The following is a 24,303-nucleotide window of genomic DNA, read 5'->3' on the forward strand; positions in this document are numbered from 1 at the left end:
CCCGGCCGGCAGCGGGTCCCCACCTCCCTGCACTGTGCACCAGGGGGGACAGCACGCGCCTGCAGAGGCCCGGCCTGGCCCCAGAGCGCAGCTCAGTCAGCCTCTGGCAGTCAGGGCCGGCACCGGCCTACACGGGGTGCCTGAGCCCGTGTTCCCCGCGTGCGCGTGCTTGAGTTCACGGCCGGGGCGCAGGTGCTGCGGTGACTGGTGCCCGCTTGGAGTCACTACACCTGCCTCAACACGCTTGTTACTTTTGTGCAAATGAGTATCAACTGGGAGCTCCCAGTGCACAAATAGGCCCACGGAGATGAATGGAATGAATTTCCAACCAACAGTTCACAACATGGGTTTCCCAGGAAAGAATGCCTCTCAGGAGAATGGGAAGCACAGGATTCTACAGGAGAATGAATTCAAAGGCTTCTAAGCTGCTGAAATCGTCTGAATCAAGGGAACGGGTCTCCCCGCATTCACAGGAGGGGCAGACCCTGAGCCCTGGATGGTGGGGTGAAGACAACTCGGCCCGTGACTTTGTCCCCCAAGAAAGGCTCCGGAGCCCACAGAAAGCAGGAATGTTCTCAATTCATTTATTAAATTAGAAACAGAAAAAGGTATCCACATTTGAGGAAAGCACCGTGAGGTCCCTTGTGCTGCGAGAAGTGTGCGTAGCTCAGCTCAGCAGCCCAGCAGGGTCAGCGGCTCCTGCAGAGCTGCCTCCCGCCACCTCAGGCCCCAGGAGCAGGGGCTTCCCGGGGTTTTCCAGCAGAGCCATCTCCTGGGACCAGAGCCCACGGCAGCAGGGTGGCTGAGGGAGCACCGCAGCACAGGCAGGCCCTGACCCAGAGGGTGTGTGCGGTCTGAAGAGGAGGTACGCCCTCTGCTCCAGAAGGTTCCACGGTGGCAGCTGGTGTTCATCAGTGGGTGAGCCTGGCAGGGTCCGAGTCCGCCAGAAGCCCAAGGGCTAGTGCCCTCACGGAGGTCCTGTGAGGGGCAGGGCCGAATGACGAAGGCAGCTGGCTCGTAACATGGCCTCACTTTGGAGCCTGGCCCCAGACCAGCCAGGCAGCACTGCACGGAGGGCAGGTGGGAGCCCCAGGTCTTGGCTGAGGCACAAGGGTTGCCCCCACCTCCAGTGATTGGCACACCGGGGTGAGCGAGCGATGAGCTGGAAACTGGGACCCTGGGTGTCAGGGTGGCCGCTGGGAGGAGCAGATCTCTCCAGAACCCCGGATGCTTAGGGAGAGACTGATGAGGGGGTCCCGACGACTTGGAAGGTGGAAAAAAAACGAACAAATGTCTGGCAGTTCTCCTGGGACCGTGGTCACTTTGTGAGCTCAGGGCAGAGGGGCCAAATCCAGGTACCAGCTGGAAGGCCAGGATGCCAGAGACCAGTGGGTGCTGGTTGGGGTCAGGGGTGGTGACCTCGTTGCTGGCCTCTACCCTGAGATGCATCCAGCACTGTGGGGTCTACAGTGGGCACCCCGGAGTCCCTCTGGGTCCCCAGCTGCTTGTCTTGAAGGGGAGGGCCACAACCTGCAGACCAGCGTGGTCCCATCAGGACGTGGGGTCATGGCTGCTGCTTGTGGAGGGGAGGCGGTCCTTGTCTAACAGCATGTGGCTCTCCAGGCCCTGGGTCCTGCTGTGTGACTGGCAGGACCATGTGTCTGCACCTGGGGCACGGCTGGCCTGGCGGGAGGTGGCAGAGTCACCAAGGGCACGCCCACCTCTACGGAGGAGCCCACAGGAGATTTCCTCTATAAACCCTACAGTCTGGGTGTCATCTGCTGGTGAAGCTGCGTGGATGCCACTGAGATCACCCTACACGTTCTGCCCCTTACACAGTGCGGCCTCGGTTTTCTCCCTGGTAACGTCTGCTCTCAGTCCTGCTGGGCCCTGTTTCCCTGAGGCCTGGGACATCCTCTTCCGGTGACATTACAACGCCCACAGGGAAGCCCCGAGTCAAACAAAGTTGGGCCCTCGGTGCTGCCCACCCCCGCTGCCGCCCCGCTCCAGCTCTTCCCGGCCTGGCCCCCAAGCCCCCTCCAGGACTTGCTGAAACCTGCGACCTCAAAGCTCTGCACACGTGTCCTCCTGGAGGCTAAAGGAGTCCTGGCCTTACTGCATGCCCCGGGGAAGGTCCCCTTCCCCCAAACCACTGTGCAGTGGAAAAAGCCTCAGGCAGACACGCGCTGGAGAGGACTTCTCTTGTCTAAGCTCAGGACATCCCCCAAGACCAATGCTGCCGGCCACTTCACTTGGAGGGCTGGCCCGGCGCCGGCTGAGCTTCCGGCTGTGGCGGGCAGGGACAGGGCCACTCTGTGACAGTGAGGGCTGCAGCCAGGGACAGGGAGAAACGTGCAGAGCCTGCAGGGCAACAGAGAGAGAGAGAGAATGGGAGTCCTGCCCATGTTGACAGATGCCCGAGGAATGTCTCACAGCGACTCCGAAAGGGAAAGAAAACCGAGCCCTCTGGGCAGGCAGGCTCAGTTCTCCAGACAGTCTGCATCCCATTCACCTAGCAGGTAAGAGGCAACGCAGTCCCCGGGGCCTGCTCCCCAAGGCCGGGTACCACCCACGGCCTCCAGTGTCGCCCAGGCCCGTGGCACCAGCACAGAAGCCTGGGGCGGGGTTTCCCGGAAGCTGCACCCTGGACCCACGCAGACCTGCGGCCTGGGTGTGGCCATCTGTGTGGGAGGGAATCCGGCCTTGTCCAAACAGGCCTGGCCTTTGCCCTGGCTTCCGGGAGGTGCTCTGCATCGCACCTGATAGGGGTGGGTTGGCTCAGGCTGGGGTGGGGACGTCATGTGACCTAGGGTGGGGGCTCTGGGTCAACCCTGTCCCAGTGGACCTGGAGACGGTGAGGAACCACGTGGGCCGTCAGGTGATCTGGCTTGAGTGCCAGGGCCCTGGTGACCGTTCTGGACATGAAGGCTCCAGTGAGCATCCGTCCCTGGTTGGCCACGTTCTAGGCGTGTCGTCACTCACTGATGCTGGGGGGGGTGGAGGGGGAGCGCTGTCCTGACCCCACAGGGAGAGGACGCAGTGCTCATACGGACACTTCTCGTTTTGACCTCCCCGCGCCCCCACGCATCTCTGGCCATGGCTGACCTTAATCTGGACTATTTCCCTGGAATACACCACAACCGTGAACACGCCAGCCTCAGTGCATTCTGGGAGGCCCTACAGTGTCACGTGAGTCTGTGGTGGTCCCGGGGGGCCCCTGCCCTGCAGCTGGTGTCAGGAGTGAGGACACTGTCGCACGGAGACCGCGCCTCAGACTTTGCAGGTTGGCCCAAACTCCTCATGGAAGTGTCAGAAGGCCTCTGGTCACTCTGATGTGTGGCCATGTCTGGCCATCTCTCCACTGGGCAGAAGGGTTATCCGCTTTGCTCAAGGTCAACTGCAGGGAAGGGGCAGAGCTTTGGCTCTGAAAGAGGGTCCCCGAGTCCCCCAGTCCCTGCTGCCCAACCCGGCCGTCCCTGGAAGACAGTGACCTTCACCCAGAGCGGGAACAGGCCCCGGCTGCTGGCGCTCACCTGGCTCTGCGGGGGCTCCTCACGCAGGCAGGTGCTTCCAGGTGCTGACGAAGGCCGTGGGGATGAGCGAGTAGGGCACGGTGGTGATGCAGCTCCACGTGTCCGCCGTGGGGTCGTAGCAGTCCAGGGTCTTACACCTCTGGGTCCCAAAGTAGCCCCCCACCACATAGAGCTTGTTGCCCGAGGCCAGGGCGTGGCAGGACATGCGCTTGGCGGTCATGTCCCCTATCCGCGTCCACTGGTTGCTCTCACAGTCGAAGCGGTAGGCGGAGGCGGCCGTGAATTCCGTGTCGCCTCCCATGATGAAGATCTGGCTGCCCAGCACGGCGGCACCCGTGTACCGCCAGGGCTGGGGGCACTCGGCCTTGATGGTCCACCGGTTCTCCGAGGGGTCGTAGCACTGGACCTTGGACACCATGTCCCGGTGGATGCTGGTGCCCCCGAAAACGAACAGCTTCAGCTTGGCGCTCACCACGGCCGCGTTGCTGACTCCGTCCCTCAGCGGGGCCACCATGGTCCACTTGTTGGCCCCGGGGTCGTACTTCTCCACCTGCTTCAGGGAGACAGAGGGGGAGGCGGGGAAGACGCCGGCCAGGGACGTGTGCCCCCCCACCACGTACAGACAGTTCTCCAGCTCGGCGGAGCCGTGGCCGAAGCGGGCGATCAGCATGGGGGCCGCCTTGGCCCACTCCTCGTGGACGGTGTCGTACACCCACACGTCCTTGGAGACCCCGTTCTCGGAGCCCCTGCCCCCGGTCACGTAGACCTTGCAGCCGATGGCGGACGCGCTGAACTCCTTCCGGGGGCTGGGCAGGTCCGCCTTGGGGATGATCTCCTTGGCCTTGTGGTCCACCTGGTAGATCTTGTCGCACATGAAGGTCTGGCCGCCCAGGATGAGGAGCGTGTGGCCGGCCTTGCGCGGCCGGGCGCAGGGGCTGGTGACCACGCCGTCGTTCTGCAGGATCTTGGCCTTGCAGTGCAGCGCCTCGTCTACGATGAGCCTGGTGCGCTCGTCCACCGCGAGCAGGGCCTCGCTGGACGCGGCCTCCTTCAGGCAGTCGGACGGCAGCAGGGCCAGCCGCACGCTCCGGAGGAGCTCGGGCAGGTGGGCCTTGCGCCCTGCGAGGTCGTGCTTCACCCACTGCAGGACGGCCTCGAAGACCACCCGCTCGTCCTCCGTCTCCAGCTCGTCGCTGGAGATGAGGTCCAGCAGCATGTCTTTGGACAGGCTGTTGAAGTCCTCGCTCTGCCGCGCCGCCTCGAAGTGCACCAGGCACATGCGCCAGGAGACCTCGTAGAGCCGGCGGCACTGGTGGGCGTCCGACAGCAGCATCGTGCCCAGGCAGTTGGAGGGGCAGAGGCTCTTCTCCAGGAACTCGGCGGCCGCGTCCCGCACGTCGTGGAACTGCAGCATGTCGCCGGCCTCCAGCAGGGACTCGGCGTTCTCCTCGTTGATGGCGATGCGCGACGAGTAGGCGAAGTCCAGCAGCAGCTCCAGCACCTCGGGGTGCAGGTTGTCCTGGAAGTTGACCGTGTCGTCCCGGCTCTCGCGCAGCCCGTGGCTGAACATGGCCTCGAAGTAGCGGCTGGAGGCGGCCAGCACGGCGCGGTGGCAGGGGAAGGCGCGGTCCCCGGCCCACAGCGTGACGTCGGTGAACATGCGGTGCTTGCGCAGCGTGTTGAGGTGGGCGAGCACGCAGTCGGGGTGCGACGCCTTGTGGAAGAGCGTGATGTTCATGGACCCTGTGCTGCTCCGCGACTTGCGGGTCTCGTGGACACTGACCGACATGCTGAGCCAACCTGCAGGGACAGGGCCACAAGTAAGAGGGGACACTCCCGACACCCTGACTTCACGCGCCCTGGCTCCCCCGCTGCCCGGCCCTCTCCCACACCTCTCGGCTCGGCTCCATCCCTCATGTCAACCAAAGACCTCACTGAGGACCACACAGGCAGCAGAAGCTGACCTTCACCCCTGCCCTTGGCAGACTGGTTTTGTTCTCCTCCCTGAGTTTGCATCAGCTCTGGAACCAAACACCTCTGGCCTGGATACGAGCCACCCCGGGCTGAGTTCAAGCTGTGCGGCCTCCCATGGTTACGAGAACACGCAAAGGGTGTCCCTGGCCTGGTTAAGCCAACGTCAGGGCAATGCTAAGTAGCATGTGTGCTTGATGGCATTCTGGCCTCTGGGGACGCTGCTCATGTGGCCCCTTTCCACCACAGGGGGCAAGGCTCAGAGAGCAAAGGGGCTGCCTGAGGGGCTGGAGCAGGGTTCCACATGGGCTGTCCAGTGCCAGGCCCAGTCTCTACCCTCTGCTGGCCCAAGGAGGCCGATCCTGCAGGGGGACTCGAAATGGTGTCTTCAAGGACAGGCACACCCCCAAGCACAGCCTCACACCCCCAGGGCTCCCAGCGGGCCCTGCCATGAGCGGGGCTCGAAGCAGCGCTGGCCAGGCCCCCAGGGTCCTTCCCTTAGACAGATCCCGGAGAGGGGCCGTCACAGCCCAAGTGCTCAGCGTAGAGACGTTTTCAGCATCTGGGGTCTCAGAGACCTCTTGACCCAACTGGGATGCATGAGGGTGTGGGGGTGAGGCCAGCTGACCACTGACTCACACCGGCTCAGTCCGTAGGTCCCAACAGGAAGCTGAGGCCAAGGCCCAGATGACGGCGGCACATGCTGAACAGTGCAGCAATCCAGATTCGCCTCAACCAAAGGGGCACCATTGGAGCCGCCCAACCTGACAGAGGACCCCAGCCTCCTGGGCCACTTCGAGCACTTCCCCCGCCTCCCCTGTCTGTGGTCCTCTGCCCAGCTGGGACAAGGTTCAGAGTGCTGGTCCCTGTGAACAGACGCAACCTTGTCACCCATTTGAATATGGGAGATTCCAAAGCACTTTAATCAAAAGTCCAGATAACGGGATGACCGAAGACCCCACCCACTGCAGCGCTATGGAAGCAAGTGGCTCAGCCAGCCAGGCAGTCAAAATCACACATTTCAAAAAACAGTGGCCAAAAAGCAAATTGAATTCAGTGTCTTGACTCCCAAAGCCTGTGATGTCTTCCGGTTAGAAATGAGGAAAAAAAAAAACACTTAAAAAAAAATTTTATTGAATGCATTGGGTGACACTGTTTAATTGTCTTGTGTGTTCACCACCCCAATTCAAGTCTCCTTCCATCACTGTCCCACCTCCCCCCATCCCACTGCCCCTCTTGCAATCGCCATACACTTGTCTCTGAGTTTTGGGGGGGGGGGGGAGTGGCTAATCCCTTTACTTTCACTCACTCCCCTCTGACAGCTGGGGGTCTGTTCTCTGCACTATGAGTCTGTTTCTATTTTGTTAGTTTATTTTGTTCATGAGGTTCTTACATATAAGTGAAATCATATGGTACTTGCCTTTGACTTATTTCACTTAGCATAATACTCTCCAGGTCCACCCGTGCTGTCACAAAAGCTAAGATTTCCTTCTTTTTTATAGCTGAATGGTATTCCACTGTATAATTGTACCACAACATTTTCTTCCACTAATATAATGGGCACTTGCTCTTCCAAATCTTGGCTATTGTAAATAACACTGTAGTGAATATAGGGGTACATATATTCTTTCAAATTAGTGTTTGGGTTTCTTCAATATATTCCCAGAAATGAAAGAGCTGGGCCACAAGATAGTTCCAATTTTTACTATTTTGAGGTATCTCCATACTGCCTTCCACAGTGGCTGCACCAGTCTGCATTCCCACCAATAATAGTGCACAAGGGTTTCCCTTCCTCCACATCCCCGCCAACACTTCTTGTTTGTTGATTTATTGATGGCAGCCATTCTGACAGGTGTGAGGTGGTATCTCGTTGTGGTTTTAATTTGCATTATCTGATGATTAGTGACACTGAGCATCTTTTCACATGTCTATCGGCCATCTGTATGTCCTCTTTGGAGAAGTGTCTATTCAAGCCCTTCGCCCATTCTTAAATTGGATTCTCTTTCTTTGGTGTTGAGTATTACAAGCTTTTCATAAATTTTGGATATCAATCCCTTATCAGATGTGTCATTGGCAGATGTGTTCTCCCCTTCAGTGGGGTTCCTTTTCATTTTGTTGATGGTTTCCTTTGCTGTGCAAAAACTGTTTAGTTTGATATAGTCCCATTTGTTAATTTTTTTCATTTGTTTCCCTTGCCCAAGGAGATATATCAGAAAGAAATATTGCTATGAAAAATGCCTGAGATTTTCCTACCTATATTTCCTTCTAGGATTTTTATAGTTGAGTCTAACATTTAAGCCTTTAATCCATTTTGGATTTATTCTTATGTATGGTGTAAGAAAGTGGTTTAGTTCAGTTTTTTCTGTATGTATCTGCCCAGTTTTCCCAGCACCATTTATTGAATAGGATATCTTTTCCCCACTGTATGTTCTTGCCTCCTTTGTCAAATACTAATTTACCATATAGGTGTGGGTCATTTCTGGGCTCTCTATTCTATTCCATTGATCTATATGTTTTTATGCCAGTATCATGCTTTTGATTACTATAGCCTTGTAGTATAGTTTGATATCAGGTAGTGGGATTCCTCCAACTTTGTTCTTCTTTCTCAAGATTGCTGTGGTTATTCAGGGTCTTTTATGGTTCCATATAAATTTTGAGTATTTGTTCTCATTCTGTGAAATTTGCAATTGGTATCTTGATAGAAATTGTGTCAAATCTACAGATTGCTTTTGGCATTATGCATATTTTAATGACGTTAATTTTTTTTCTTATCCATGAACATGGTATATGTTTCCAGTTACTTGCATCTTCTTCATTTTCTTTCTTCAGTGTCTTATGCTTTTCTGAGTACTGGTCATTTACATCCTTGGTTAAATTTATTCTTCAGTATTTTGTTTTATTTTGTGATGTAAATGGGATATTTTCTTAATTTCCCTGATAGTTCATTATTCGTGTATAAAAATGCAACTGATTTCTGGATATTTATTCTGTATCCTGCTACTTTACTGAATTCATCTATCAGTTCTAGTTTTTCAAGGGGAATCTTTTGGGTTCTTTATAAACAGAAGCAGGTCATCTGCAAATAATGATAGTTTTACTTCTTCCTTTTCCCACTTTGGACGCCTGGTCTGATTGCTGTGGGAGCGGACCAGCTCTTTTCGCCTCTCCGCCCTTCCTACCAGTCTCAGTGTGGCTCCTTCTGTAAATCCTTGGTGATGAGACTTCTCTTTGGCTAGTCTTCAGCTGGTTAGGCAGGTTGCTTGCCCTGTATTTTAGTTATAATCCCAGTTTGGTCCTAGGAGGAGGTGAGTGTAACATCCACCTACTATGCTGCCATCTTGGATCCCCATTTTCCTTTTTCTTTTTCTAAAGTCTATCGTTCCCTCTCTCCACTCCAAGTCAATTTTCTCCTTAAGCCATGATCTGGTAAAGGAAAGAAGCAATTTCATGCTTCAGTGACATTGGAAATGAGTGTCCAGGTGTGTGTTCTCTCTCTCTCACTCTTTCCCTGTCCAAGAACCAGAGAAGCCACAAGCTGATGGAGATCAGAGCTGCCTGGGCAAGGCCCCGCTCCTGGGCCTGGGCAGGGAAGGCACAGGGCTTGGGCCTGCCCTTGCTGTTCTGGCCACCAAGCTCCAGGCACCACGGGCCACTGGGCTCTGGGGTCAAGAGGCTGGCCCTCAGTGTGGGGTGATGCGTGCAACCAGCAGGAGGGTGAGGGCAGGACACTGTGGTCCCCCCCTTGGCACCGGCCCTGAAGCACCTCTCCTTTCCTCTGCACCTCGGTCTTCCCTTCTGTAAAGCGAAGTCCCTGTCCTGCTCAGGCTTCTGAGTGTCGCTCACTCGCTGGCAGTTATTTACAGGCACAACCTTTGAGCCTCGCCTTGGGACCAGCATCACGGAGACAAGAGGCTGCACTGGCCTGGCCCGTGGGATGCGCCCCACACAGAGCTGAACTGCCCCATGTGAATTCCGGACCTTGCGATGTGTTTCCCCAAATCTTGCTGCGATTGCTAAATCCTCACCCTGGTGTAATCATCAGACACTTTCCAAAATGTGGCCATTCACTGGGTGACTCATCCATCCTGTCCCCACTGTGCCTGGGCACCTGCTGGGGGGCAACTTGGGAAGACCCCCCATCAGGGCTCTGACGCTGAGGCTCTGCCTCAGTTCCACTCTCGAGCACCTGCATTACCGAGGTCCCTGCCTGCTCTGGGCCCCTGAGCACCTCACTGCACCCGCCCCACCGCTGACCCTGAGCCCAGCCAGGGAGTGAAGCCATTTCTGAGCTTGAACTGAATGTGGCCCTCAATGCTTGGGCTTGGACACCGTCCGTGGTGCCGAACTCCTCTTGGATTCCCTTTACAGGCAGCCCTGTGCTGCAATGCCAGCTCTCCGCCTTATTAACCACAGGCGTGTAACCAGGGTATCATCAGTGCCTGCTCCTGGGGGAGCGGGCTCCATGGAGGCTCACAGGAGCTGGCTGCTGGCTGGCCAGAGTGGACGGCCTCTGCCTTTCCTGGTATGGTCACATGTGGACACACATACCCTCCAAACCCATCAGGCAGGGGCCCCCCTGGGTTTCTGGCCCTGTGCAGCACACTCCCTCCATCCTGGTCCCCCTTGGAGGGTGCCCCAGGTCCTCACGTGAGGCAGCTGGCGCTGGGGCTGTGGGGTGTGAGCTGGACCCCAGCTCCCTCTGGGGTGTTGTTGATAGTGCTGCCCTGAGAGGGATCTGGGTGGGGACTCCTTCTGGATGGGGGAAGGGTGGGGCAAATCAAGACGAAGACTGAGAAAGCACCAGAAAGCAAGGCCCACCCGTACAGAACAGCCGTATTTGCTCGGCGGTGGAGGGCATGTGGTGACCTTTCCAAGGCCAACACTGCTCGGTCAGCCCGGGGCCCTGGAGCTGACCAGTGTCTCACTCAGCACCTAGATGCCTGCAGGCCGACGCAGACTTCCCACACAGGTGAAGAGCCAGCGACACACCCACGCAGGTTCCCACCGGAGACGACTGTCAGCCCGGGCACCTCCGAGCAGAGGGCATCTGACTCAAGTGCTGGCTACGTCCAGACTTGAGAGAGGTCGAAGGCTGGGGTGGTGGCTGGTGCTGCCGAGATGGCTGGGATGGTGGGTGTGTGTGGCGGCTCTGTCACGCGAGCCAGCACAACGCCCTGCTGCCTGCACAGACACCTGACCGTCCTCAGGAACCTCCACTCTGCTCCGTTCAGATGCAGGTCCCGTGTTGACCACTGGGCCCGGGCACATCGCTGGGCCCCGAGGGTTGGCTGAATGAGGCCCCGGCCCACCACCAGTCAGCCGGTGCCATCCTCCCAGCCCCCACGATGGGCCTGACACCCAAGACAGGGCAAGGAGACTCTTGTCCACCACGTTTGGTGAACTGCAGGGCACGGAGCGGGCTCCGTTCCCAGGGCTGCAGACGGGGCTGGACAGCGGCCAGGAGCAGGGGCGGATGGCGGCTGTGCTGCCCACGACGGGAGCTGCAGGGCGAGGCAGGGCAGGGCCTCTGATCCCTGCTCGGTCTGAGCCCATCTGCCCCTGGATGTCCTTCTTGCCTGCTTGAGAGGGGTTTCTGTCACTTGCCACCAAGGCTCGCAAGTAGTACAAGGACTCACCAGATTTAGAGATCAGGGCTGCTCACCGTGACAAGGGCTCTTAGCTGGGTAGGTCCCTCCATCCTCTCCACCCCCAGGGCGGCCACCCAGACACCGAGGGAATGGGTGTCATGTGCTGATGGTCAGTGATCCGCACCAGCCACACACCCAGCCCAGGAAGTCGCTAGATGCACTAAACAACCACGTGCCCCGCTCACTTCCCCCCATCCTTGGATGTTAACTAAAAGGACAGGGAAACCAAGTAGCTACCTGGTAAGACCTTCAGAGAAGCTCCCCAGGCTCTCCCAAGATCCTAGCAACTAAAAGCCAAAGGCCACTCTTCTGAGAGAAGAAGGCCCCAGAGGCGGCCACAGCAGCCCTGAGGAAAACGGTCCCAGTTCCCCCGAGCCCGGGGTCAGGGACGGGGCCCCTGAGGACAGCTCAGCTGTTGCTGTGTGACCTTGGCAAAGCTGATTTGCCTCCCTGGGTCTACTTTTCCTTTTTCTCAGCCAAAAAGCGATGGTGCAAACAATCGCTACTTTATAGGGCTGTTGTGAGAATCAAAGGAGACGGCAGGCGATGAGCATTCGGAACGTCCCGGGCCTTTATCACGCGTGCCTCCTCCGTCCGCTGTTTCATTCTTGTCGCTGTTGTCACCGCTGTGGCTGGATAAGGAACACGGCAGACATTCCGGCCGCTACTCCATCCCTAACCTCCGCTTTGAATAAGGAGGATTTTCACTGTCTGTTCATCTTGAAGGGGTCGGACTTGTTAATGAGTGTGTAGTGTTTTCACAGTCAGGAAAAACACTAACGGTTTTCGTCTAGCCATTTGGTCTGGGTTAGTCCCACAGCTGTCATGGTGAAGGACTTTTAGGCACAACTGTCACCCGTCACGCACGGGCAGGGCTGCAGGCGGCGGACACACTGCTGTGCTGTGGCTCCAGTGCCAGCCCCACTCCGGTGTCTGGGAGCACCTCAGGGAGCCCTCAGGGTGCGGCGTGCACCCTTCCAATTTCCAAGTGGAAAACAAACTAAGCGCCCTATTAGGCAGACAAATCTAATTGTTAATTGAAAGGAAAATTAGTATGACCACTGTAACTGAATCAGGGCCACAGATCATTCCAGATACAAGTGAATTATCGGACAAAGGGTCCTTTCTCTAGAAGTTTCTGCCTTTCAATGGCCCTTTCTTTACAAAAAAAAAAAAAGATACATACTTTTTAAAAGGTATATGTACCCTGTTTTTAATTTAAAATGCAGTGGATTAGAACTGTTTATATTTTTGCTGTGTATTTATTTTGATTTTGTTTTCCAGCTTTTTATAGTGAAAGATGTCACACCGGCAGTACTGTTACAAGAATTATATAACAGGCACCTTCTGCTTTCATGTGGTTAGCCTGCTGGTTGCCACTGCGCCGCGCCCCCCCCCGCCCCCCCAGTCCTCCGCCTCACCCCAACCTCGCCTCACCTCAATCCCCAGTTCTCCTGCAGGGGATGGGCCGGCCGTGGCGGCTGGCCCAGGGCAGAGCATGGCCCAGGGCAGGGTGAGGATGTTGCTTCATACACTGCTTGGTAATAAATGGCGTTCCTCTTCAGGTAGTACCAACATGCCGGTACATCAGACAGTTCCCCACAAAGGGTAGGCCGGGTGGACGGGCCAGCCTACCCCCTGAGCTCAGCCCCCAGGGCAGAATCCCAACACCTCCCCACCCTGACAGAGTGCCTGCAACCTGGTTCCCACCTGCTGTGCTCAGGTCATGACCGACAGACAGTGCCACCACACCGTCCCTGCCAGGCAGGGAGTCCTGAGGTCACCCTACACGTGGCCACCCCATCGGCCTGCACCACAGCCTGGGCGGGGAAGGGAGGTCCCGGCAGACCCGAGGGGCGGGCAAAGGCTTCAGTGCCTTGTTTGTCCACATGCTCCAGCCTTTTTACTCAATGCGCCCGAGTGTTGAGCTCAGGTCAGGAAGGGCAGCCTGGTACTTCAGCTTCCATGACTGACAGAAAGTCCCAGGCTGACGGCAGCCCCGGGTGGTGGGGGAGCCAGAGCTAGCCCTGCAAAGCAACAGGTGTGCGGCCACACTGCTCCTGGAGGAAGGGTGCGGGCCATGCACTGTGCCAGCCTTGCCCAGAATGACCGGCTCTGCTTTCCCAGAGAGGTGAGGGGTCAAGGCCTGTGAAACCCTACTCAGCGGTGAAGCAACACTGTGGCTTCGGGCAGGGCAGGAAGCCAGATCGGACACATGACTACCGTGGACCCATCTCACACCAGACCGAATCCTTTAATCCTCGTCGCAATCAAGCCTGACAAGGTTCCGACTGCTTTGCTCGGGGAGGGCTAGGTGAGACTGCAGCAACGAACACCCCCAGACCTCAGTGGCTTTACAGGACGGAGGCTTATTTCTTGCTCATACTACATGCATCGTGGTTGCGGTGGAGGGGCGGGGAGTGCCTCACCCACTGTCACTCCCAGGGACCCAGATGGCAGAGTGGCCACCATGCCAAAGAGAAGGGAGAAAGAGCTCTCTGGAAAGTGTGGCGCAGACAATGCAGTGCTCGACCAGGAAGGACACGCATGGCTTCTGCTCCCGTCTAACTGGCCGAAACCAGTCACATGACTTCACCCACCCACGGGAGGGAGCATATGCCCCACTATTTCTGTACTTCGCAAGTAAGAAAACCAGCTCGGTGGTGAATGGTAACGACAATACTACTAAACATAGAGAGAGCGACCGAGTGCTCACAATGTACTAGGCGCTGTTCTGAGAGCTCCCTGTGCTAATCCCCAGCGCAGCCTCGGGTGCAAAGACTGTTTGCATTTTACAGCTCAGGGCACTGCACCCGGAGAGGTGGGCAGTTAGCTCCCCCACTGTACTGTGCGGTGAGCCCACCACCACCACCACCAGGCAGGGGAAGGGGTGGCATTCGGATCCAGGGCCTCCCAAGGCCGGCAAGGACACAGCAGCCCTGGAACTCTGGATGCCAGATGCGAGCCCCACGGCTTTCTAGAAAAAGAGCTCCTGTCTGGGGCCCCGCTCCCGCCCAGACACATCTGGCCTGGCTGAGGGCAAACCTGCCAGGCAGCTCATCAAAGGAGCAAAGCTTCTCTTATCTTAATTAGGATATTAATTCCATTCCGCCTAGATTGATCTGTGGTGAGTTCTCCTTGGGGACCCAAGGAGCAGGTGGAAAATGAGTGAGGCTGTGGGTGCCCCTCCAGTCCCTGTGTCCTCCTCTGAGGGACCTGCTGACGGCAGGTGTCTTCACTGCTGACAGAGGTGGGTGGGGAGTGACACCGAGGCACAGGTGCCCCTCCCTCAGGGCAGCCTTCCCCCAGGACTCGCTCAGCGCCCCGCCTCCTGGTGGGAGGAGCCATCCAACTGGTCTTGCAGGCACCTCCTTGGCAAAGCCTGGTGCGCAGCAGGCAGGAGCCCTGAAATCTTCTCCTGGGCTCCCTTCAGTCCCTCTCGCCTCTGGGAGCTCTTTGTCCATCTGTCTTCTCAGAGGCGGCCGAGGCTCCATGCCCAGGAGAAACCGCACAGGCTAGGTCCCACTCCATCTGTCCTGGGGTGCAGGAGTGGGGCTGGCCTAACCGCTCCCCCACATCGTCTGCTCAGCTCCCTATCCAGGACCAGTTAGGAGCAACCTGGGGAAACAAGCCGCCTTCCTCTGGGCCCAGTGTGTCTCTCCCTTCACCCAGTCCTCTGGCTTCACCAGCCCCTCACCCACAGGCACACCCTGCAGTGCCTGCAGGCGCTTCTCATGGGCGCCCCAGACACAGTGGGCAGAAGCAGGGAACTGAGGGAGGACTGCCCTGTAGCTCTGGAGTTACAGGGAAGTCTCACTCGGTTTCCACCCACCAAGAAAGGAAAAGAAATGGAGCTGGCTGACTGCACCCCTCATCCTACAGGTGAAAAAGCAAAGGGGTCCCAGAGAGGGACAGTGATTTGCCCAAAGCCACACAGCACGTCAGAGGCCGAGCAGGAACTGGATTTCCGATTCAGCACCCCCTCACTCTGCGGGCTGCTGCTTCTCAAACTTTTCCTGCCCACAAAGGTTAACGCAATAACTCACGGCTTATCAAACTATTAAACACCGGATGCTGCAAGAACTTGAGAGATTTCACAGCAAAACATGGGCTGGAAGCACGGGCACAGAGGAGCATCCACCCATTTTACAGAAGAGGAAACGGAGGCCCCAAAAGGTAAGGGGACCTACCTGAAATCATACAGCCAGGCAGGGACACAGAAGGACTCCCCCCCCCCCCCCCCCCCGCCACTTAAGTGTTCTTTCTGCCCACAGGTTCCAGGTGTGGGGGTTCCGACCACAGAGCTGGCAATTTGACCAGTGGTTCAAGGAGCCACACATGCTCGTCGTTTTGCATGAAAAAGGCACCGACAGGGCTTGGAAGGAAAGATTCAGCAGTGGGCCAGGGCAGTCTGTGGATGCCAGAACAGCAGCAAGGGGACGTGCCTGGGGCCCCAGGAGAGGGCTGGTCACAGGTGCACAGGTACAGGTGAACCCAGGCGCAGTTCCCCAGCCCATGCTCTCCCGCTGAAGAGACGGGGCAGAGCCCTTGGTCCCTGAGTCCTCTCCCTGGCCTCACCGCCATGCCGCCTCCCTCCCGGCTCCTAACAGCTGAAGGACTTGGGGTTGGTCTGGCAGGGTGCGTGCCTGAAAGTGACAGGTATCACTTTTGCTACCTTCAGACTTAGGATGGGGGCAGCGCTGCTCAGGCTAGGGGGTCCAGGGCAGGGGCTGGAACCTGCTGTGGACACGGGGCTGACTTCCCTGGCCTGCGGACAGACCCAGATTACCCAGGGGCAGTCCTGCGAGGGTGCTGGGAGTAAAGGCTGGGGGTGGGCACTCTCTCCCCATGGCCGGTGGTTCCAACTACGTGTTTTCTGGCTGGGAAGATGCCCCAACAGTCCTGGCTACCTAAAGCAATTCACTTAGGAAACTTAGCACATTAAACGGAAACCAGCATCTCAATCAGCCCAGTAATTGGCTTGTGTCTGGCCACTGTGTGTTCTCCTGCCGGCTCTGCTGGCCCCCTCCCTGGCCAGGCCACACCCACTCTGCCAGCTGGTCCAGAGGGACCAGGGGATCAGGCAACAGGCCAGTCTTTGGGATTGGGGTAGGGAAGGGGCGGTTCTCCCAGGACGCCCTGAGCAGAAGGGCCGCGTCCAGAAGCCATCCATCTTCCCGGGGCCGCCACAGTCCCCAGGGGACCTTTCCATCACCTTCTTCCTCCACTCTCTCCAAGCTTAACCTGCACCTGCCTTAAGGTCAGCAATGAATTTGTCTCTAGGAGACGTCTGAGTGGCTGGTGGAAGAAAGCAGCCGCCCAGAGCCGGGAAGATGGGCTCTGGCGTGCCTGTCTGATCTTTACCTAATCCAGGCATCCTCCCTCCAGAAAGTCTTCACCACCTGCGCCCCTCCTGCGTGCCCTCCGCTTGCTCCCCTTGCTGCCCTCGCCACTGAGGAACTGGGTACGCACACACCTCCGTGTGTCAGGGCCCCTGATCCACAGGCCAGCACGCCCTCACTTAGGGGCTCCCTGGAGGCCGGGTTCCAGTCAAGACCCCTCACCAATCAATTAATAAATGAATGAACAAACTACCCACTAAATAACACTCTACGATGCATCATAGCGGTCAATGGGAGGAACTGAGCCTTTCACGGCAGACCAGGCGCTCCCAGGCCGGGGCAGCCTGGCTCTCTTCTTCCTGCTCTCCTCTCTCCACGCTGAGTTCCCGCAGGTTTATGATGCCATTAAGGGGCCTGCGGAGCCTGCGCCTCACCCACGCGGCTCCTCTCTCTGCACCACAAACAGATCCGGCCCTAGCCTCAGGGTGAAGGCTTCTTCCCTGTCTACCTGCCTGTTAACAAACTCCCTGAAGTCACTTCCTGGCACAAGGAATTACCGCAGACGGAGCCGGAGATGTCGGACGAGGCTGACTCCGTCGGCCCCCACAGGTCCAGCCTGGGGACCCAAGGACGCCTGCCTGGTCCTAGGACACCAAATTGGACCCTGTGGGGTGGACCTTGTGTCCTGCCTGTCCCCAGCCCCCAAATGCCAGCCTCCATCAACATGCCCTAGGAGTCCTAACTGCACTCTCAGGCCCATCAGGCCCACCTATGAATGGGGAGAGTGAGGCCCAAGGTCCCAAAGGATCTGACCTTAATCACGGTCATCAGAGTCTGGTCTGAGATAAGAAAATGGGGTTCTGCCTCTCCTCCCAGTGCTACTGACAACTTCCCCCCTTCTGTCCCCCGCCCCAGTGAAGCCTAGAGGCCCAGACAGCTGGCTTCTCTGTCCCGATTCCCGATTCCCGAGGGACGGCCTATACTCAGGGGTCCCTCACCCTGCTGGGAGCGAGCCAGCAGGCCCCAAGAACAGCCAGACCACACCTTCAGGGCCCTGGGCCTGCCCCCACCCCATCCCCTCAGATCAGCCCTGGATATAAAGTTTTCCTCTGCTCAAAGGAAATGACAATGACATTGGGGGGGGGGGGGTCTGGAGCGGTAACACAAAAGTGCCCGGTGCCCCTGGAGGTACAGTCTCCCAAAGGAAAAGCTGCTGAAGCAACCACGAGGGTTGAAAGGAACCGTGGGGGCCGTGCCCCAGTGCGTGGGGTCCTGGGGCCCCGAACAAGATGCAGGGAACAGGGGAGCCGGCTGGAGGGTGGCCGCCCCCGGGGGGGGGGGGGGGGCGCAAGTGGGTGGGACTTAGCGCGTGTGACTTCTTCTCTGCGACTCCACTGCTCTCTAAACAAGGGCAAGGGGCCCTGTCAAGTGGGACGCAAACGGCCGGGGTCATAGGGGCGGCCAGGGTGGCCGGGTTGGACTCCTCTGCACGAGGCAGGCAGCCCTCTGGCCCTCGGTGTCAAGCGCGCGGGGACTTCGCCCGGCCGCCCGCCGGGCCGCTCGCAGCCTCCTCTTTCCAGGATCGATAGTGTATTTTTTTTAAAAAGAGAGTCCGCGGACTGAATGAATCAACCACTCCCAAGGGAAACAGTTGCTGCTCCCGCGCGCGCAACATCCATTTACGAAACAATTCATTCCCTCTCCCGGAGCTCTCCGCAAATGCCCTCGCCGCCGGGTCCTCGGGCACGCAGGAAGAGCCGGCGTCGGGGACACGGTGGCGAACCACAGTCCCACCCCACCCCCCACCATTGTCCCCGCGACTCCAGCCACCCCCGCCCCCGCCCCGGATCCCGCGGTTCCCCGAGCCCGGCCCCGCAGAAGCTCACTCAGCTCGGAGCTCCCACGGGGGATCGCGCAGGACCTGATGCGAGTCCGGGGTAGTGACAAGTGCCCACGCCGGCGGCCCGGCTCCCAGCTCCCCAGGCCCGAGGTTGTGCCCTCAGCCCAGCCCAGGTACTCACCGCTCGGGGCGCCACCACCCGCCGCCCTTTCAGCCCGGGGCCCGTCGCCGCGATCAGAGACCCCTGGCTGCCAGAGCCTCCGAGATTCTGCCGCCGCCGCCGCTGCTGCCGCTTCCCTCCCCCGCTCTCCACAGCTCGGGAGCCGCTGCCGCTGCGGTCCAGCCCGGGTGCCACCAACAAACTAGTTACTCCGGCCTTCCCGCCCCGCCTCCAGGCCCGAAGGGCACCAGCCAATCAGAGGCGGCGCCTCTGTGACGGATGGACGTGCGAACCCGTAGTGCAGTCCGCAGGACGATAAAGGGATGGGCTCCCCCAACGCACCGGTACCGTGAGGGGGCGGGGCAGGGAGAGGAGGACTTCGACCGGATTCTTAAAGGGACAGGCGTCTGTTCCCCGCCCCCTCTAATGCGCCCAGGAAGTTTGGAAACAAAACCCAGCGGTGTTCTAGACCTTTCTGAAAGTGGGAGCTTTATAAATTGCAGAAGCCCCTTCTGCCACTGGTCTGCAGAGCTATATTTTTATTTGCCAAAGTGTGGAGGAAACGTTTTCTTTTTACTCTGGGCTTGGTTCAGTGTTTGGGATTTTCTGCAGCCCCTAACCCTGCCTGTATCTGGAATATGTATTTTTCAGGGTAGTGAAGCGCTCCTACCTGTGTCACCTCTAAGTTTCTTTTGCAAGTAGACCTTTAAGTATTCATTCCTTCATCCATTCATCAACTCATTCCACAAACGCCTGAGGGACGTGCTAGTCTGGTGGCAGGGATGATCTGCAACCTCTCCTTACCTCTGGGTTCCACCATTTCAGGTTGCTGGGTATCACGTTTCTTCGTCTGCACAGCGTGTGTTGACCCTGAGTAAGAAGATACCCACCAAGAATGGCTCCTGGTGGCTCACTGAGCTCAAGTTTAAAAACAGCCTAGCAGCCCTTTTTAAACGGGGGCCTCTCAGGCAAGCCAGGCTTCAGGAGAAGCCTGCACTTAAACTGACCGCTGGCCACACTGAACTGCCTGCCCCGCGCTGGGTTCCTGAAGGCTGAGCCATCCCTCATGAAAGAATTCCTGAAATCCTATGTCAACCTATATGACTGAGAATTTCCCCAACCAATTGCAGATGCACACAGCTTTAGTCTCCTCCCTCTTAACATCTTCCTGACCAATCAGAGCAGCTTCATTCTGACCAATCAGGATAGTGCTTTTTGGACCAATCAAACCTGAGAATTAGGAGTCCTTATTTGCATGAGGATGGACCAATTAGGGACTGGGGCGGGAACTTCCATGTATATAAGTGAGCTGCCTGTGGCTGGGAAGTGTACCGTCCCTTTAAACTAGAGACTACATTTGTGTCCCTGATGGGACCTGGGGGTGCCTGCCACCCGGCTGCCCTGCCAGGGGTGCTGTGAGGTTCTGTGAGGAGAGGGCATCCCCTCCGCAGGGCTCCTCCCAGCCATGCTGTGAGCAGAGGAGCACCTTGCAGCTGGACCTCCTCTCCTGAGGGGGGCGCCACTCCTGAGCACACCGCGTTGCTGGCTCCCCGCCATGTTTTTTCACGCTTGCGCTGTTTGCGATGAATAAGAAAGTGTCCTTCGCTGCACCCCGAATTGGGGGTTTCTGCTGGCATTGAATTGGCACCAGGGACCATCAATTAACACGTAGCAGGGGCAAAAAGTCCTCATAGAGTTATCTTCAAGACTAACGGAGGTAAACTCCTGCAACATGTAAGTGTGCAACAAGCGTCCATTCTTTAGTCCCTCACACTGGACATGGGTGACACTCGTAGGTCGAGGGTACAGAGGGTAACGGTCCAGTATAAGAAACTGTAAGAGCTAAGCATGGGGTGGGGAAGATTCCCAGGAAGTGTTACGGAACAACAAGGGGCCAAGGGGGTCCTGGGACAATATACTGTTACCCGAAGGAACCCCCCAGGTCCGTTATGTCCACCGCCAGAGGAAAGGCGTCTCTCAATGCCAGAGATTCGTGGAAAGGAAAGGAATTGTTTATTTAATGCTGTACAGACTTAAAGTAGTGACCTAATGTCTTCATCAAAATCCCAAAGTCCCTTAAAACACCCACAAACACACACAGTCCTTCCTTCCCCCCTGTGCCCAGTCTGGGGTACTGTATCTCAGGGAAAGAAATAGAAGTCTATGGCTCAGGCAGCCCCCGGTTCTTCCCAGTAATCCGTCTCGGCTGGGAGGCCTCCCTCGGTTCCCGGCACCATCAGCTGTGTTGCTGGGATCTTTGCTAAAGCTGGGTGGTGGTTCCCCCTTCTAAAGCTGTGGGGGTGTCCACTCTGGCAAAGCTACGAGGTTCTCCACTGCCCCAGCTGCGTGGTCCTCTCTGCACAATGGCTGTGGGAGTCCCCACTCTGCCAAAACCGTGTGATCCTCCCCTCAATGGCCGCTGCGTCTGGGTTTAAATCCCCACGCCAATCTTCCTCTGCAGCCCCATTTCCGACTCCTCCCACAATCACACCTGCCAGCACTCTCATATCCTTCCAGCTTTACTGGGCTGCCATTGTGAGTCTGGGCAGGCGTGGCCCCATGTCATGGAGCCAGTCATCTCCAAGCTCTCACGCAGGCGCTGTAACTTGGGGGACCTGCCTCCCAGTTACATCTTGGTGGGGAAGTTCCATTCCCCTGGTTCAGAGCATGGCCACAGCTATTTAACATATCTGTGCAACCAGTTAAATGTTATAGATATGTTAACCCAGAGGTTAGATGCAAAGCTGTTGCTATGCAAAACAGCTCTCAATGGCCCTGCTCCACGTGTCCCTTCCCCAAGCTCACACCTGTGGGGGAAGAGGTGAGGACATCCTAATATTTCCTGAACACTTTGAGTTCTGGACTCCATTCCAAATCCCTATTTGGGGCCCCCCTCTTGGCTGCACCCTGTTACAGAAGGACAGGCCCCACTGGCCACAGGTTAACCTAGGAGGTCAAGAACGAGGAGGAGGTGCAGAAAAGATTGGGGGGAGGAGGGGGAGGATTTTGACTGGTGCAAATGGGAAAGGAGGGCCCAAGGGTAGAAAGCTGCTTAGACTGGACAAGAGAGATTCCGGGTTTAAAAGGCTGTGAGATGACAGGGAAGACACCACCAGGGAGGACAGCTGTGTGCCGTGGTGTGGGGGGCGGGGAACAGTGCGGTGTGGAGGCAAGCAGCCTGAGATCTTGGCTTGAACCCTCAAATGCTAGGTAGAACTGGAGGCAGTCCTCCAGTCTTTTTAAAAAAATTTTTAACTCAGGCATTTTTTTTTAATTTAAAAAATGGGTTTTTTTAGAATTTTATTTCTTGATTTGCGAGAGAGAAACATTGCATTGTTGTTCCATTCATCGATGCATTCATTAGTTGATTCTTGTGTGTGTTCTGACCAAGTATGGGACCCACAGCCTTGGCGTATCATGGCAACACTAACCAGCTGAGCTACCCAGCCAGGGCAGGTTGCTTACGCTTTTGCATGTCAAACCCTTACAGGTGAAGGGAGGATTCTAGTAACTATCTTGCAGGCTTACTGTAAGGATTAAATAAGAGAACATATATAATGAGCGCATCGCCTTAGAAAGTGCTTTGTATACATTTGTCTCCATTTGGCCCAGAGCTGGAGACTTTTAAGGCAGAGTTTTGCTGATTGAGAGCAGTGTTGGCCAGAGGCGAGAGCTGGCCAGGGTGCTGTTAATGTGCCTTCGAGGGGGAAAAGGCAGCCGCAAAGTAATTGGTCCATTAAAGAAATGACACAGATCCCATTTGTAGTTTTAGCATCTGGCCAATTTTCGGGAGCTAGAGTGTTTATATAATTGTTGGTTGGATGAAGCTTCACGTACAAAATTGATTTCGTAGCAAGTTCATAACCGTTGCTTATTATTATTCCATTCAGGTTGTCTATGAGATTATAAGTGCCAACCATCTAAAATCGGAGCCACATTATCATCCCCCACACCTCAACTCCAGTGCTTAAATTAGGTACTGAAATATATTAAAATAAAGTATAGGCAATGGAATGAAATCCAAATGAGGACACGGGTTGACTTAATTGAATTTAGGTATGGGCTGGAGGGAAAAGAGGAGATGAAGCTGGCTGTGCCATCGGGCTCTGTCCTTCCTGTAGACCAGAGGTGGCAAACACAAGGCCCGTGGGTAAATCAGCCCTCCACCTTGTTTTATCTGGCCTGGCACCTTCTTTCTACGCAGCAGCAGCAGCGCTGAGCTTCTTCCCCCTAGTTAAGGAACAATTACATTTATACAGTCCTAAAATTACATTTGGCCCTTTGAAGGCAACCGCGAGGCTGGTGTGCCCGCCCCCCCCCCCCCCCCCCCCCGTGAAAATGAGTTTGACACCCCTGCTGTAGACCCTGGAGCGTAACCACTCTCTCAGCCTTTGACTGCCTGTGTTTTAATGACTCGTTTCTTTGTGAGGCCACCTCATTGCCTAGGGAGTTCTGAGAAGGGAGGGGCCATGACGTCACTAACTCCTTGGTTCCTCCCACAAGTTTTAGACACTGTTGAAATAGTTTGAAGACATCTTATGCCAGTTAGTATTTACTTTTGCTGCGTATGACAGAAAACCCCAAATAACTGGACCGTTAAAAAGATGGCAATTTGTTTATTGCCCATGCAAAATACATCTAAAATTAAGTAATCCGTGACTGTTTGGCAACTCTAGAGTTATCAGGGACATGGGCTCCTATGTTTCCATTCTACCATCCTTAATGCTTGGTTTCCATTTGCACATTTGCCTTATGGCCCAAGGTGGCTGCTGGAGCACCACCGCTAACATCCATTTTCCAGACAGGAGGAAGGACTAAGAGTAGAAGAGCAGCTTCGTGCCTTCCAACTGCATTAGCTCCGTTTCAGCAGGCTGCATGCAGCAGTCTCACATGATGCTTCCCCTTGCACCCCTGCTTTCCGAAAGCCCCTTAGTGAGAGCAAATCTCCACTCCCTTCGGCCCTCTCCCAAACCACTCAACCAAAGCCAAATCCCATTATTGGGCCTTTCCAGTACCCCAGTACCGAGCTGCCCCTTGGTGCCCCCGTGGTGTGTGGACTCCCTCACTGCCTCACTGCAACAAAAAATAAACCCAAATTGTTGACCTACAGTGTTCCTGGCTGACAGTACAAATATATAAATATTCACAGTACGAATACACCCGCACATTTTACCCACGGTTGGGGATTGAATCGGCTGTCTCCTCTACCGGAACGCAAGTTCCCTGAGAGCAGGGGCTGTGTTTTGCTCGCTGCTGCATTTCCAGACCCAGCTGGCTCACGGAAGCCTCTCCATACATATTTGCTCAGTGCATTTAGAATGAATCGAATATAGCTTCAGGAGCAGGGTTCGCTGCCATTAAGTAAGTAGGTTTCGATCTCCTGATTGGAGAAGTTCAGCCAAGTCTTCAATGTTCGATTAAGCTCCCAGAAGATAGAACCCCTGGTCAGGTGGGGCTTTGTCAGCTTCAGTTCCCAAGGAAAGGGCCAGGTGGTCGCCACTGTGGGGGTGCAGCTGGGATCAAGGTCCCTGGTGAGCCGCCACTTCTGCGTGGGACGTACATAAGGGGCAGGGGCCTGGCTGGGCCTGGCAGGGACAGAGTCTGCAGGGGCGAGAGCGTGTCCTGCCTCCTTCACCCGGGGGCAGGGTGGGGACCGTGTGAGGAGGAAACCCTTTGGACCTTGCTGCCCCTACCCCATGAAGCTGTATGTACTCAGCGTTCTCCATTCTAGCGGTGTCCATGAAGCCCCTGTCCCCGAGGAAAAGCCAGTAGACCTTGACTTGATGGAGAAGGCATGTTCGTGCCCTGC

General features: G+C 56.6%; 1 protein-coding gene across 3 annotated transcripts; it reads right to left on the minus strand.

Annotated features, from left to right (window-relative positions):
• Nucleotides 1–570: 570 nt before the first annotated feature.
• Nucleotides 571–18,714, minus strand: KLHL25 (kelch like family member 25). 3 transcript variants are annotated; one of them, XM_028502423.2, is made up of 3 exons: nt 18,516–18,714; nt 3,534–5,333; nt 571–2,361 (listed from the first exon to the last, which is right to left on the minus strand). In XM_028502423.2, exon 2 carries the CDS (start codon nt 5,320–5,322, stop codon nt 3,553–3,555), a length of 1,770 nt encoding a protein of 589 aa, XP_028358224.1. In that variant the 5' UTR covers nt 5,323–5,333; nt 18,516–18,714; the 3' UTR covers nt 571–2,361; nt 3,534–3,552. The 3 variants fall into 3 exon arrangements, with proteins under 3 accessions (XP_028358224.1, XP_035869027.1, XP_028358223.1); XM_036013134.1 differs by having other exon boundaries at nt 571–3,397; XM_028502422.2 differs by having other exon boundaries at nt 571–5,333.
• Nucleotides 18,715–24,303: the final 5,589 nt, after the last annotated feature.

The sequence above is a fragment of the Phyllostomus discolor genome, chromosome 12 (assembly GCF_004126475.2).
Source record: "Phyllostomus discolor isolate MPI-MPIP mPhyDis1 chromosome 12, mPhyDis1.pri.v3, whole genome shotgun sequence".
In the NCBI taxonomy this organism is placed as follows: Eukaryota; Metazoa; Chordata; class Mammalia; order Chiroptera; family Phyllostomidae; genus Phyllostomus; species Phyllostomus discolor.

What these genes read in the sequence shown, in the direction of transcription:
- KLHL25 (XM_028502423.2), bottom strand. Translation starts at nt 5,322, where the DNA reads ATGTCGGTCAGTGTCCACGAGACCCGCAAGTCGCGGAGCAGCACAGGG.